The sequence below is a fragment of the Hoplias malabaricus genome, chromosome 4, assembly GCF_029633855.1.
Source record: "Hoplias malabaricus isolate fHopMal1 chromosome 4, fHopMal1.hap1, whole genome shotgun sequence".
Lineage (NCBI taxonomy): Eukaryota > Metazoa > Chordata > Actinopteri > Characiformes > Erythrinidae > Hoplias > Hoplias malabaricus.
In genome coordinates, this window is record NC_089803.1 from 37,651,814 (window position 1) to 37,666,382 (window position 14,569).

Sequence of the window (14,569 nt, forward strand, 5' to 3'; positions counted from 1 at the left end):
TGTATCTGTGTGCCTTTATTGATTATGTGCAGAATTGCATACAAAGACAAGTTCAGAGTAACTGGATCTCACAGATTCAACAGACTCACGTAATACAGTCACAGAACAGGAGTTTTAAATATGCATGGAATTGATCATTTGTGTCTGTGAATATATAGATTTGTGAGGCAGATTTCATATGAGATAATATTCAATAGATGTGGGAGGTTGCTGCATACATAAATTTACATATCAATGTGTGCATATTGAGACAATTATGTAACACACATATGTATCACACAGTGAACAATAGTGTTCTCCTGGTATTCATTCTTTGCGAATATTTGTTTGAAGACCTGACTAATAGCACTAAACTGAGTGCCAGACTGCTGCCCTGAATTCCTAATAAAATTCCTCTGTCTAAATAAAAAGAGATTTGTACTTTCAAATAAAAGGGCCTCATAAATAAATAAATAAATAAATAAATAAATAAATAAATAAAAAATAAAAAGTAAGTTTATGTCATACAATTAAAGGTACAAAAACAGTGATTATAGTGCATTATACTATAGTAATGTATGTATTTATACAGTTTATGTATATGTGTATCTCCAAAAAAGTAACTAAAAGTTAAAAAAAAAAAAAAAACCTAGTGGTATTTTGGGGTCAGAACATTTTTGTTCTGTTTTTAAGTTATTTTTCATACAAAATAAATGTCATCTTTAAAAAATGAAAGATTCCAAATACAGAAATGCAAGTTCTTTTCTGACAGACAATACCAGAAACATTATGTGGGTAGTTCTAGTCAGTTTTAGGTGTTCTGTATCCATTCTCTGTCCCATATCCTTTTTCTTCTTAACAAACTTTTAGTATTGAGTGAGCGTTGATTTTAGATGCTACACAAATGCAGAGTGTACTCAGCTGTACTAGCTAGGTTATATGACAGAGCTGTCCAAGGTGCTGAACTCTAGGACAGCACAGTGTTTCTCAACCCCTTGTCCTGTATGTCCCCTACCTTGCTAATGTAGAGCTGCAGTGGAAGTGTTTAAGCAAATAAACCACTACAATTTGCAGGGCAGTGTGACTCCAGGACCAGGGCTGAGAACCACTGCTCCAGACAGGAATAGCACCTATACACTGCTTTAGTAGATACCACCCATCAGTGTAACAGAAAGCCAAACCAGAACATGTATATACTGATGAATGTAGCAGTAAAAGAAACGTGTAGCGTAATATTGCGGGGAAGTTGGTTGTATCAGTGTTATTCAAACTGTAGAGTGTCTTATTATCGACATGTCTTTTTAAAATGACACTAGTAAAAATAACACTTCACTGTCTGAACAGCGATTTTCCTCCATAGGATGGTTAATATTAAGGAACTAATATTGTTGCACTTTCTATAAACCTTTAAATTTTACATTGTGGTTGCACTGCTGCTGCTGTCTCTGCTGTCTCTGCTACCAAACTACAAATAGCCTTGGTTATTTGAATATTCGTAACATAGTGATGTTTTTTGCTGTGAGAAGTTTTCAGAGTAAGCTAAATTTATCTGGGTTCATCTATGAATTATGCAGTGGCAGTGGTCAGAACCGCTGGAAACACTGTACAGTCCTAGCTCCTTTCTTCAATGACTGACATTCAGCTTTCTCAGTACTGCAGAGTGTGCAGTAAATGACACTGTGAACCATTCATGTGAGACATGCAGTTGATCCACAAACATGTGGGTATTGAGAGGGAAAGCATAAATAATAATCTAGTTCAAATTGTTGTTTATCTGAGGCCTGAACAGAAAAATATAACATCAAAATTTAAGGAACACTTCATTAGGGTTATTACATTTTACTTTTTTTTTGCTTGGAAAATACGGATTAATTTCTGTATTTAGTCCTCAGACCATTTTGAGTTATGCTAAAAAAAACTGCTCTAAGCTCAATAGGTTGGATGTAATCATGTATTTAGTTGTAATTACCTAGAAATAGATTGTATTTCTTTGGCATAATTAAACATATATCAAAGTAGTCAGAGCTGTTCTTGACGCCTGCGTTTTAGAAAACTTTACTAGTACACTTTAAAGTGGTACTGCTGTAATGGGCCAGAGACTTCACACTGTATAAAATGATGTTATGTAGGTCTGTTATATTTATATCTATGACCCTGACACAGTAGTGTAGTTTAAAATAAACAACAGACAGATATACATTTTTATTTGCTGGATAGCAATGGATAGGAACAACAACAAAACCTAAAAAATCTCTCTCTCTCTCTGTCTCTCTCTCTCTGTCTCTCTCTCTCTCTCTCTGCTTCAAACATGCAGCTGGTGATTAGACATTTTCATTATTGTAATGTTGGCCAATCTGTAGTTTTATGATGTTAATCACGGTGGTGCAGCAGGTAGTGTCGCAGTCACACAGCTCCAGGGACCTGGAGGTCGTGGGTTCAAGTCCTGCTCCAGGTGACTGTCTGAGTTTGGTGTGTTCTCCCTGTGTCTGCTTGGGTTTCCTCCAGGTGCTCTGGTCTCCTCACACAGTGGATTGGTGACTCTAAAGTGTCCATAGGTGCTGCCTTGCGCCCAGTGATTCTGGGTAGGCTCTGGACCCACCAAAACCTTGATTTGGATAAGCGGTTACAGACAATGAATGAATGATGTTAATCATGCGATTAATCTCATTGTGGCCACATTGTATTTGAACACTGAAACTAGAGCTCTACCACAATATTGCTGCATAATAATGAAAGACTCACACTGTTAGTTTGTTGCATTGTATTTGCAGTAGTACTGTGCAGTCCTGCAGGTTTGCCAAACATTGCTACTTGTGATTTTGTTGAATAAAGAAATCTGCTGTTGTGTTTCATGTGCTTTTTAGCCCACCCAATGGATACAAAAAGGGCATATAAAAACATAATAATGGAACATAAACATTCATTATCCCTGCAACCCTGGTATACACAACAGGGTAGCACTTTTGGTTTGTTTTATGTCTTGTAGGCTTGCTTACAACTCTTTTACTCTCTCTCTCTCTCTCTCAAACTCACACACACTCATAGAGTGTTTAGTGGAGTGGGTTGGTTATGTAATAGCCTCTCATATGTTCTCTCCACTCTGATGGTTCTTGGCTGAGCTCTGCTAACTAGACACACCCAGCACAGAGACGCTGTATGTGTTTAGAAATGTGTCCTGGGGTTCTGTGTGAATTCTGGCTGGTGTGTTTTTGTTTACTGTGTTCTTGTTTGTTTGTGTTTGTGTGTGTGTGTGTGTGTGTGTGTGTGTGTGTGTGAGAGAGAGAGAGAGAGAGAGATAGTGTGTGGGTCTGCAGTCTGAAGGTGGTCTGGATATTGATATACTATATTTGTGTATGAGTGGAATAAACAAGTGATTGCGTGTACAGTATTTGCTCTGGTCTGCTTATTAGGAGGCAGTCTGGCTGTAGATATAGATCTGTATGAGTGGAGAGAGAGAACATGTGAGTAGTTATGGGTGTACGTGTGTGTGTGTGTGTGTGTGTGTGCACATTGTATTATTGCCATTGCTTTGCTGTGGGGATCTTTAGAGAACAGATGAAGGGACTGAGGGAGAAATGGAGGGATAGAGGGTGGGATGGAGGGTGGGATGGTGTGTCTCTCGAGTTTCTCTCCAGTCCTGCAGCCGAGGCTGTTCTCCCCAATTTTACGGCGCGTGGGTGAGGGGGTGCCACTCGCAGCCCCCCAGGCAGGTAACAGCAGGATAGTATAACAGGTCACGGTGAACAACAAACGGCCCACCCGCCTGCCTCAGAATGTATGTTACCCTGTCTGTGTGTGCGTGTGAGTGAGTGTGTTACCGAGGCTCTCACCTGTACCTGTCATATATCCTTTCCTCGTCTGCTGTGTTTGCACTGTAACTGTCTGTTTGCTGCCCCCCCCCCCCCCCCCCAATGTCCTCCCCTCTCTATGCACACACACACTCTCACACACTCTCTCACACCCGCTGGTTGCTATGCCAACAGCCCACTTTCGATGTGGGAGTGGGATGAGCAGAAGTGTTCACGGGGGTGTGATTTTGGGTTAATTCTGCCCCCTACTGGTGAATCTCCACTCTGCTTGTTCAGCTGCATGGAGAATTGAAGCTGATTGCCTGAGTAATTACAAGCTGCGGTAGAAATAGCTGAACGTTTTTGTAGAACTGTGTCATAACAGCACTGACCCTTGAGAGAAATAAAAAAAGAATTAATGGAACATGAAGTCTGGTTTTTAAATTTCCCAGATCAACGTGTTTTTGTTTTTGAAATCCATGTCATAGCTCATGATCTCTCGTCATATTCCGTCTCACAACAGATTAGCGAAGAATAAAATAAGCGTATTCCAGGACACAGTGCTATGTTCATACAGAGGATAAGAGAAGACAAGTGTACAAAAGACAATACAAAAAAGCTCTCTACATATATATATGAATTTAAAGAAAGAGTACACACAGGACAGACCAGATTAAAAGAAATAAAGCATCATGCTGCTATAAAATTGTGGAATACCACAGAATAATCTTAGATTACTATACAGTACTGTGCTGAAGGTTTAGGCACCTGAGAAAATTCACGTTAAAACGTGATTTATTTGAGCAGTAAGAGTTGATTTACTCAAAAACAAATGAAACCCTGTAATATTAGATTATATCATGTAACATTATTACAGTAAGTAGTGATATTGTGTATGTGAATATTTACTTTAACCCTTTCTACATCTCTTCACATGACAGGCCAGTTATTTGACGTTAGCATCCAATACCCAGCGTATTGGAGCAGTTAATCAACACTTCATTGTGTTTAACTGTTGGTTACACTCACTCACATCTACCACTTTTTTGGCGGGGAAATCATTTTACCCTAATTCCCTGTATTTTAGGGTTAGCAGGAATGTTGTGGTTGCTGGTAGGAAGAGAGTGACTGGGCCCTATTTTACTAGGAATAGGATATTTTACATTTTATCTAGTGCATAATTACAATTATTTTTGTATTTATTCTAAGTATATATAACATTATAAAAGCACCACCTTATTTTGAATCTATAATTTTAAATAATAGTAATAATAAAAATACTTTTAATACTGTATCTCCTAGCTAAATTTGAGTCATGTGTGCTTTGAGAAGAAGGGTATTTTACCTTTAAGCTAGATTACCAACAAATGTAGCCGTTTTAGTGTTGTACTTTAAAATATCTTAAATTATAAATCACATTTATTAATATCTGTTTATCTAAAATATTAGTTTTGATTGTTGTAGGCTTTCATCCTTTCTCCTTCTCCATTTCTTATTGTCTGTGTCTCGCTGTTGTATTGATTCAATATCTGCACTACTGATTATTCTTAATATGGTTATTGCATTCTCTCATAAAGTATTGTACCATATTTTATATTTCTGTACACCAAGTATACTGCGTATTATTTTGAAACGTTTGGTCAGAGTTGAAAAATGGACATGCGTAGGTCAGTATATAGTCCCCTATTTCTTTCCCTGACATCCCTGTGTAAACCTGTACACTGTGTCTTAAAGCCCTGAGAACAGCAGTCCTCACTGTGAGCAAGGCTTCAGTCACAATGAATTATACAGGCTTTAGTGAATGTCAAGGATTTGATCTGTCGCCTCCCAGTCAATAAAGAGGGAGGTAGTGGAAAGAAAAAGAGCAGGATCTTTTCTTACTTTCCTTCTCTCCTTGCTCACATTTCCTTACTGCCTCAGTTTTAAAGTCAGTGTTGAGAAATATCCCACACCCATCTCTCTCACTTTCTCTGTGTGTGTGTCTCTCTCTCTCTCTCTCACCCCTTCCACACAAGTTTTCCGTTGTTAAATGCACTCTCATCATATTTCTCACAGCTCAGTGTGTGTGTGGGCACCACTAAAAATCTATTTAATGAACCAATTAACAAATCAACTAACCAATTAGCATCTGATTAACCAGGCTACTAATTTGAGCAGCGCTCTATTACGCAATTAAGCGATTAACAAATTCCTTACTAATTTACATTAATTATGAATATTAACCTTGATTTGACAATCTTTACCCTCTTTCCCAGTCCCGTCTGTCCGTGTCTGTCTGTGTCTGTCGGTGTTCTGTCTCTCTACGGACATCTGTTTATCCGTTTGTACGTCTGTCTCTGTCTCTTCGTCTGCTTTTCTAGCTTGGCTTGCTTTATTTGTGTCTTTAAGACTTCCCGGGTCTGTCTGTGTGTCTTCTACACTACTGCTGTGCTTATCCCATTGGTTTAATGAGTGAATTTAGCGAAATTAAGAAAAAAATGTTTTCTATCAGTTTTTAACATCCATATTTGATGTGTAAAACGTGTTGACAGACAGACAGTTTATGGGTTTTTGCAGTGAAACCCATCACTACTGGATGTTGCTGTTGTGTACCCAGCACCCCTGTGGATCAGAGCCGCCCGAATCTGGACTTGGGCCCCTTCCCGCTCTTTAGACTGTTGGGGTCCACCTAGTGTGGTTCAAAAGTCTTAATAGCTCCAAATTCAGTTGTGAATAATCAGTCTCGAGGTTTAGAATATTCTTATTTCTCTCTTCTTTCTTCTTCTCCCCACCATTCTAAAGATGCATGTCGTCCCCCTGAGCGTACAGCCCCACCCTCGTCTGTTCGTCCGTCCGTCTTTCTGTTCTTCCTGTGGCATTGCCTTGTCCGGTTTGTTCACTGTGTCTCTATTCTTTCCTTCTCTCTTTTCTTCTAGATTTCCTCTCTCTCTCTCTATTGTAAAAAATTGCTTCATCCTGGTCTTTCTTTTCTTTGTCAAACTAATCTAGAATGTATTGTTTCTCTCTCCTTCTCCTTTTTTCCAGCATATACACTCTCTTTTGCTAAGCTCTCTGTATGCGCTGGTTTTGTTCACTGTTTTTAGTTCTTTTTTTCTTCCTTTCTTTGTTTTATATCTGACTGACCAGATTAAGCGTTTCTTGTGTTTTCAGGCTTCTCTTGCTCTCTCTTTTGCTCTCCTTCCTTCTCTCTTTCTTGTCTTTTGCAGCTCTGCTCCTCTGATAACTCAGCGCTGGTGTAGTCGATGTCTCTCTTTCTCTCTCATGGTTTTGTTTGACTCTGTAGCCTCAGTCTGTAGTCATGCTAATAATATGCTGCCTCTCTTCTCTGACACAGAGAACTCTTTCTCTTTTTCCTCTCTCTCTCTTCTTGCGGTTCCTGTCTAAGTTGTCCACTCTTTGTCTTACTGTCTTCATCTGTGTCTCCATTGCTTGTCTTTTTTCTGTGATCAAACCACTGTCTCTCTTTCTCCCTCCCATCCTCTCTCTCTCTTCTTTTCCCTGTCACTTTATCAGTGTTTAACAGTTAATTTCCATTGTCTCTTACTGTCTCCTGACCAGTCAGTTCACTCCCTGCGTCATAATATACAAGGTCTTCTCTCTCTCTCTCTGACTTTTGGGTTGGATCTTTTTTTACTCTTATGTTGGTTAGTTCTTTGCAGGATTTGGCTCTGTTCACTAGTTCTGTAAGTTCTACCGCCATGTAACAAACAGACCACTCCATATTCAAGCATTGGCTTTAAACCTGCTAAATTGTAAGAGATGAATGTATTGTTACCGTTTAACAGGCCTTGTTTCTTTGTAGTTGGCTGTTTGCTCATGCATATGTGATGTTTGTCAGCTTACTCGTATCACCCATCCTCCAAAAAAACAAACAAATAACACATTTGAATGTTGTTCAGTCAGTGTTTGATTGAGTGATCATTTGATCATTTGTGTCTGGTTCTTTTTTGAAATTCCTGTTTGTGCTGAAATGCTTTGGCTTATTGTTGTATAATTCAAAAATTAGATCCTGCTTTGTGCTTAAATGACTTGTCTGTGAGTATAAGAAAAAAACAACTTCCTTGATATATTTGAAAATACATATCTCAATTCCAGAATAATTTAGATAATTTGGATTTCCTTAAACAAGCAGAAAGCAGTGATTAGTAAAATGATGTATTATAAAAGTGGTTTGAATTGAAACTCATTGAAAACAGCACAAAAAAATACTCATAGCCTGACAGACCGTGACGTGTATACTAGGAACAATCAGGGCTGGCTTTCCTGAATTTTCGAGGGTAGTTGAGATGATATTAACACTAAAACTGAGCCCACTGTAATTTTTTCTTCTGTGGCCTGGAGAACACAAACATCCATTATTGAAGTGTTGTACACATTCCAACTGTGCTTCAGCCTGTTTTAGAGTGCAGGGGCATTTCTAGATGCTATTGACATATATCTTCTGCTGAGTGTGGAAAAGTTTGAGCTAGTGTGTCAAAGTAGTCCTGAACCCATGTGGTGTCCATCGGAGCAGTACGCTAAATTTTTAATGCTGTGGGGTCCAACTGACCCAAAGATCACATGGCATTCAGTTGTGGTTTTCAGTCTTGTGTTTGACACAGGTTTCTTTGGATTCCCTGAATGATTTGATGATGTTATGCACAGTGCAATTCTTGCAATTTCTTAATGAGGGTTATTGTTTTGGAGATGCTCCTTTTATACTCAAATGTGATTGATTCACATGTTTAAAGACTTCCCTTTCAGTGAATATCAAGGTTTTTTTTTTTAAACTTGATAACATTGTCATTGTAATAATTTCTGCACTGAATTGACGAGTATCTGAAAACTCAAAAGGTTGAGTTCAGACAGCCAGAGTGTTTTACATCATAAATCCAAGGAACCAAACCCATTAACTTGCTGGTGAGCTGCAGAAGGCTAAGTGCAGATGGCTGTGGGGATTAGTTTCATATTCATAGATCCTCACGTACTGAATAAAGGTGAAGGTGTATGGATACAAATAAGCCTTTGAGGTACTTTTATCTTGGAAATAACTTCAAAATATGTCATTTTGATTAATGCAACTTAGTTTTTTTTGGGGATTAATTGATTAATGGAGTGAGACTTTAAGATGTTTTATGAACATATAACAAGATTTTCTTAAACTGATCCTGTCCTTACATTCTTTGCTGGCATCAATTTCAGCACATATATAAATGTTAAATATAAATCTAAATATAAAAGATATAAAATTGTTAAATAATTTGTCAAGTCAATTTGTATTTACAAGTCGCTGCTTTCTGTGTTTATGTATTTCATTTCACAACATATTTAGAATCTAGGAATGTATTTTAAGTGTCATTTCTTGGTTTGTTTTTCTGCCTTTCAGAACTCATTAGATGTTCATCTGTCTGAAGGTTTATAATTATCTGTGTAATTGCTGGTGTTTTGCACAGAGCTTAATCTTGTTGAGAATTTCTTCACATACTGTCTGAGCTGTGTGTGCAGCTCAGAGATAAAAAAAAAAAAAAAAAAAGCCAAAGGTCATATATTTTTCTGAAATTTGTTCGCTGTAGTCAAAATGTAAAATCTGAAGATTCTATATTGGGTTTGTTTGATGAGAGCGCCTTGGGCCAGTGAGGGGTAAACGGAAGTACTCGCACTGAAAGCTCATCTTCATTGCGTGGAGAATCACTGTGTCTGTCTCTGTTTCTCTGTCTGTCTGCAGTAGGAATATGGGGAATAAGCCTGCCAACAGTCCTAAGGGTCAGCCTCCAGATGCTGATGGACATTCCTCTGTTTCTGACCTCGCTAACTCGCTTACTGGGGATATGGTGATGGTAAGACATTGTGTGTGTGTTTGTGTATGCATTTCATGATCTCACTCTGTTTCTCATGCTGAGTCATATCTGTGAGAGCTGAAGTTTGTTCACTTAAAGCCAGAGTGTCTTTTCAACCACTGTACTGCCAAGGTGACTCAGAGGAGATGAGTGTCTGTGTCTGTGAGGTTTTGTTTATCTGCTGAAATAATTTATTAATATTTCCATTTGTTCACAAAAAGGAGTGTGTGTGTGTGTTTCCTCACTCATTAGTTGTCTCCTGGCTCGGATGAAGATCATGAAGGTCCAGTCAGTGAGAAGCTGGGCAGGATTCAGTTCAGTGTGGGCTACAGCTTCCAGGACTCTACTCTTACTGTCAAAATCATCAAAGGTCAAGACCTACCTGCTAAAGACTTCTCTGGAACTTCTGACCCCTTCGTAAAAATCTACCTGCTGCCTGACAAAAAGCACAAATTGGAGACCAAAGTGAAAAGGAAGAACCTTAATCCTCACTGGAACGAGACTTTCTTGTTTGAAGGTTTGTCTGTTCCTAAATGTAGGTTTTCACTCACAGTTAATGATTAAACATCTTTGGAGATGGTACAAAATTCATTATTTGTTTGAGGCTGCAATCATTAGTACTTTAAACTTTTATCTGTACTTTAATTAGCCTACAACCCCATTTACAAAACAAAACAAATAATAATAATAATAAATATCATCTTATAGTTTTATTTAACTGAGAATAGCATAGATAATTTTTTTCTAGTTTTTGCAAGGAAAGTTTGCAAGAGGAATAATTGTGCATTCTTGTTTAATACCAATAGTATACCACCATGTTTTTTCTCCACTCACTGTCCATCCTCTCAGCTCCAATGTCCAATCTATCTTTTGCTCTGAATATTTTGTAAGTTGCTTGTTCTTCAATAGTCAGGACCTCTCACAGAGCAGGTAGGATTTGGGTGGTGGTATCATTCTCAGCGCTGCAGTGACACTGACGTAGTTGTGGTGTGTTGAGCTACTATGAGTGGATCAGACACAGCAAACTGCCACAACTTATACTGACTTATGCTATTTCTGCCCTTGTTTTATCAGGCTTTCCATATGAGAAGGTGAGGGAGCGAACATTGTACCTTCAGGTGCTGGATTATGACCGCTTCAGCAGAAACGACCCCATAGGAGAGGTGTCCATTCCACTAAACAAAGTGGAACTGGGCCACAACCAGACCTTCTGGAAGGAGCTGAAACCATGTAGTGACGGCAGCGTGAGTGCCTAAACAAATCAAGCCTGTGTTCTCCTGGTTGGATTGATCTTATTAAGAGTTCTGTTTGGATTCTTAGGTTTTAGAATGAGAGAAATTTAGAGATACTGGGTGCAATGTCAGGTGCTAATGTAAATAACCATTCATTATCAATCATCATTTCATATACATTTACATGTATAAAGTGTCCTGCTGTCTTTTTGGTGTTGGATCAGTCTCAAGCTGCATTAAGTTACTAAAAGAGTTATGTCTTAATAATTATTTAATTTTACAGTGATTTAAAAATAATTAATTATAATAAATAAAAATACTCAGAAAAATAACTAATGTTTAGTAGATTATTAGTTCTACTGTGCATTTTTTTGTGAACTGAATTTTAGCTGAACACAAACTTAAGTGTAGCTTCTTTCAGATAGCATCAGTTGCTTTGGATCCCTGGTGTTTGTGTGAGATTGATTATTAATGAAAGAAATATTTATTTGTGTTTGATCTGCAGGGGAGTCGAGGAGACCTTCTTGTATCTCTCTGTTACAACCCCACCGCTAACACCATCACGGTCAATATTATTAAAGCACGCAACCTCAAAGCCATGGACATCGGAGGCACTTCAGGTACATGTGCTTTAGTAGATAAGCAATAGACGTGAGTGTCCTTACAAGTCTTTATATTATTCACCTTTATGCACTAAATACAAAAATATATTTAATGCACACTTAATGCATAATATACATATAGTTATTATAATGATTCTATCATGATAATTTGTGTTTATATTAGTGGTAACCTTAGATTAAACACAACAGATGTGCAATATCAGCTGCTTCATCAAACATTGCTGACATAGACTTTCAAGGTTTAACACACAGCTTATAGAATCTCCATAACGAATAACTGACTAACAGATTTTATGTCAAAACCTCCAGAATGATCGTGTGAGTGCCATCAAATTGCCATTGCTACCATGGTTTTGTCTTATGATTTGGAAGCTATGGTGGGAATATACTATATTTTAGATATGCACTGCATCAGATTGTAATTTTCATTTCATATTTTTGTAATGCAAAACATGAGCTTGTTCTATTTAAACTAAATTATGAAAACTCAGAAACAGATTGTATAATTTACACATGAAAACTTTAGATTATAAATTATTCAATCATTTTTAGATGTCATCTGGTGTACCTCCTTAGGATGCTTTGCGTACCACAGTTTAAGAAGCACTGCCTTAGAGCAGTGTTTCAATTTCCAGTCTAAAGCCTTTCCAGAAGAGTATTGACTATTACTGCAGAAAAGTGGGGCAGACCCCTATCAATCCCTTTTGTTCCAGAATAAATTCTGGATGAGCAGGTTTCTACAAACTTGTAGCCGTATAATGTTTATAGCATTGATGAAGCACCCATGCAGTTGTGGGATAAACCATATGTATGTATCACTTTCTTTTTTTGTTTTCTTTAGCTGCCTAATTGGTATGCTGTGTTGAATTTTCTCCATCTGTCCCCCGTCTCAACACTCCTTTGCTGACCTCTGATATTTTAAAATGGGTCTGTGGAGTCAGGAACACTTATATTTGAATCTCTGCACAATCAGAGCAAGCACTCTCCTCTTTTATTTATTTATTTATTTTTGACTACAGCTCAGACTGCTGTTCCACTTTTACCCAGCTATGGTGCCCTGTGGATTACCCCATCTTTCAGAACTTTACAATTTTACCAAGCTGTAATTTGAAAGCAGGAGGCAATAAAGGAATTGCCCCAGTGATTTAATGGAGGAAGATCAGTAAATTGTTATGGGAATGGATTGAAGAAATGCTAGGCTAAAAAGTCATGGCAGACATGCACTGCCTTAACTGATTGATGGTCATATTTGCATAATATGTACTGTTCTCTGACTGGCTACAGATCCCTATGTGAAGGTGTGGCTCATGCACAAAGACAAGCGTGTAGAGAAGAAAAAGACAGTGACCATTAAGCGCTGCCTGAACCCTGTGTTCAACGAGTCCTTCCCCTTTGATGTCCCTGCACATGTGCTCCGAGAGACCACCATCATCATCACCGTAATGGACAAGGACCGGCTGAGCCGTAATGATGTCATTGGCAAGGTGACGACGGACACATACACACACACACATATTCGCAAGCACACACACTGTAGCAAATTTGCACACGCAGTAAAAAACGTCTACGTTATTAGGTTTATGTAATCAAAAGGTCGTTGTTAATTATTACTTTGTTAAATAAAGAGCAATGTTTAGAAGACACATTTCTTCTAGGGTTCACTGTATAAAAATATTAGTGGCTAAACTAAATACGCTGATGTTTGTCTTTGCAGATTGGTATGTATAAGCATCCTGTCCTCTCATCCATTAGCTGAAACTCCAGTCCTGGTTTTATTGTATTTATACATGCAGCAGTGAGTGAATGTCACATTAGTATGCTGGGACACTAGTGTGGTAAATTATAGTTTAATGTTTAGACGCCATGAGGTCTTTTCTCATCAAGTCGTTAGGTGATTCATATCTGAAACTGAGAATCCAGGAGAGAGATGCAAAGGAAGGAGAAATGGATTTGTCAAGTACCATTGGCGATTGAGAAATGTATAATTTAGTAAGCACAGCTGACAAAGATACACACACTGAGACTAGAGCTGAAGCAGAACTCTGTTGTGGTGAAGCTCAATATTCTGCTTTAAACTGTACATTAACCAAACATAGAGTATAGCTCACAACATTAACCAAGTCTGTTCTGATTTATAAAGAATATGTTCAGGTAATTACAAATGTTAAACCTATGTTAAAGACGGTCTAACTCAACTGTTAATGACTCAGAACATTTCATGTGTCCGTGTATGTTATTTCCACAAGAATTTCTGAATAATGGCTAAAAGAGTAATCTATTTCAAGTTATATTTATATCAGCTTTTTTTAAGGTTTACATACATTTTGTTAGTATTTTGTGGCTTCGATTTTATTTTCTTAAATCTGCAGCTAACAGTAGCCTTGCAGAAGCTCTTTGCACAATACATTTGTGACATTTTAGCCCACATCTCCTCACAGAACTACTATTATTCATTTAAGTGGCCTTCTTAATTGAGCACACATTTTCAGTTCACTCCATGTATTTTCTATGGGATTCATATCAGAACTTCGTAATGACCACTCCAGTGCAATCACGTTGTTGTCCTTAAAACACGTTGACAAAACTTGATTTAAGGAATAAATGCTTAGTATGATTGTTCTCCTAGACCAAGGTTTCTGTTTTCTGGCCACTGCATTGTGATGGCATTTCAGATGTCATCAACTTTCTGAAGTGCACTAGTCCCTTTCCCAACAAATCAGCCCCAAAACATGACACTGCCACCCCCATGCTTCACAGTTGGGACAGTGTTTTTTGGATTAAAAGCCTCACTCTTTTTCTTACATCAATTCCAGTAATTACAGAATAAATGAAGGTTGTAACAAATCTGTCTCTAATCAATAGTCCTAGAATGAACTCTGAATGAAAAGAAATATTACGTTTGAAGGTGACTTTATTCATCAGTTTTTGTCACTTGCTGTTTGTACTAGGGCCAAAGATAATCTTACTTTTTACTGATTTAGTTCCAATGACTAAATTAATGAGTGGTTGAGTGAACTGTAAAACATATGTATAGTTTACAGATGTTATAGTTTACCTGATGTATTTAAGATTGGGTTCGCTCAAAATAAATCTTGTGTGTGTGTGTTTGTGTGTGTGTGTTCTTATGCCAG

General features: G+C 37.9%; 1 protein-coding gene across 2 annotated transcripts in view; it reads left to right on the forward strand.

Moving 5' to 3' along the window:
- syt7a (synaptotagmin VIIa) overlaps nucleotides 1-14,569 on the forward strand; it is a 140,197-nt gene that overhangs the window by 121,562 nt on the left and 4,066 nt on the right. For both annotated transcript variants that reach the window (XM_066667277.1, XM_066667276.1), the window contains 5 exons: nucleotides 9,472-9,583; nucleotides 9,836-10,100; nucleotides 10,658-10,827; nucleotides 11,321-11,435; nucleotides 12,723-12,922. In XM_066667277.1, coding sequence (XP_066523374.1) covers nucleotides 9,472-9,583; nucleotides 9,836-10,100; nucleotides 10,658-10,827; nucleotides 11,321-11,435; nucleotides 12,723-12,922 — 862 coding nt within the window. The remainder of the gene's footprint in view (nucleotides 1-9,471; nucleotides 9,584-9,835; nucleotides 10,101-10,657; nucleotides 10,828-11,320; nucleotides 11,436-12,722; nucleotides 12,923-14,569) is intronic.